Source organism: Corvus brachyrhynchos, unplaced genomic scaffold, assembly GCF_000691975.1.
Source record: "Corvus brachyrhynchos isolate BGI_N302 unplaced genomic scaffold, ASM69197v1 scaffold1118, whole genome shotgun sequence".
In the NCBI taxonomy this organism is placed as follows: Eukaryota; Metazoa; Chordata; class Aves; order Passeriformes; family Corvidae; genus Corvus; species Corvus brachyrhynchos.
The window spans coordinates 2249-3489 of NW_008239606.1; the positions used below are offsets into that span (position 1 = coordinate 2249).

Below are 1241 nucleotides of genomic sequence, written 5' to 3' on the forward strand. Positions count from 1 at the left end.
TGTCAGAGATCCGGCTGCAGATCCATGGGTGCTGCAGCCAGACCCCAGGTGGGGCCTTTCAAGGGGGACACGGAGCCGTCTGCCCCCCTGCACCCTTCTGTGCTGTCCCCAAGGTGGGATCTACTCCCCTCCGAGTGCCCCAGGAGCCACCAGGACCCCCTCGGAACAGCCCCCGGTGCACACAGACTATGATGATGTCGGCAGCAGCGCCCTGGGGCCGTCGCCATGAGGATGCCGCAGCCCTGGGGACACGTGTGTGGCGCTGTGCTGGGGCCCTGTCCCCAGGAAGGGGTGGCCCTGCCCACAGAGGTCACCCCTCCCTGTGCAGCAGTGCAGGAAAACAGCTCCTGATTTTCTTTGATTTCTGTCTGAATTTCCCTTTTTTCCTATTAAAACACAAACTGGTCATAGACTCATACCCATGGCTGGGACCTCACTCTGGGGCTGGCACGTGCGTCCCTGGTACATCAGTCATCTCTCGGGTAGGTGGGGCAGGAACTGGAAGCACAGATGCATCCCTGGGTATGGTGGGCTCAGGGGAAAGAGCAGAGGGAAATTGCTTGGATCTGCTGCGGGATCTTTATTTGTCACTGCCAAATGCACACAACTGTTCCCGCCAACACTGAGGGGAAAAGGAAGAGGGCAGGACCCGGAACCCCCGCAGATGCAGCAGGATCTGCTCCCTGTGCCCTACGGGTGGGGCAGGCTCAGACCCACTGACAGCACTGAGAGCTGGGCTGGGAATGGCTCTAGTGGCTGCACGGACTTTTCCTAAAGGAGGGGAGGTCTCCTGAAGGAGGGGAGCACCTTCCTGCCCCCCGGCAGGAGCCCGCGGTGGCAGGGCAGCCGGGCCATGGGCCCTGCCTGTGGCACGTCATGCTCCAGGAGGTTCCCGATCTTCAGGGTGGGGTGCAGTGCCCGGAGGGTGTCCACTTCCTGCAGCAGGGCCTGACTGAAGCCGTCCACGCTCAGCCTGGCCATGGAGGATGCAGGAAAAGAGGAGAAGGTGTTATGGGAGGGCGGTGTTGAAGCAGCTGGGATGCCGGTGCGCCCCTGCCTGTCAGGCAGCATTCACTGCCCAGCTCGGGGATGCCGGGCATGGAAGGAGCCATGGCAGGGCCCTCACCCCAGGCTCCGCAGCGGGCAGGCGGGATGCCGCAGCTGCTGGAAGAGCTGCAGGATGCCGTGGGCTCCCAGCTCGTTGTCACTCAGGTCCAGGCAGGTGAGACGGGGCCCCTGCA

At 63.1% G+C, this 1241-nt stretch overlaps 1 protein-coding gene across 1 annotated transcript in view; it reads right to left on the reverse strand.

The window, feature by feature from the left end:
• Positions 1 to 560: 560 nt before the first annotated feature.
• Positions 561 to 1241, reverse strand: part of LOC103621063 (NACHT, LRR and PYD domains-containing protein 12-like) — a 4881-nt gene continuing 4200 nt past the window's right edge. Inside the window, 2 exon segments of the mRNA XM_017742316.1 lie at positions 561 to 973; positions 1127 to 1241. The exon segment at positions 1127 to 1241 is cut by the window's right edge and continues 26 nt beyond it. Coding sequence (XP_017597805.1) covers positions 772 to 973; positions 1127 to 1241 — 317 coding nt within the window. The 3' untranslated portion in view covers positions 561 to 771.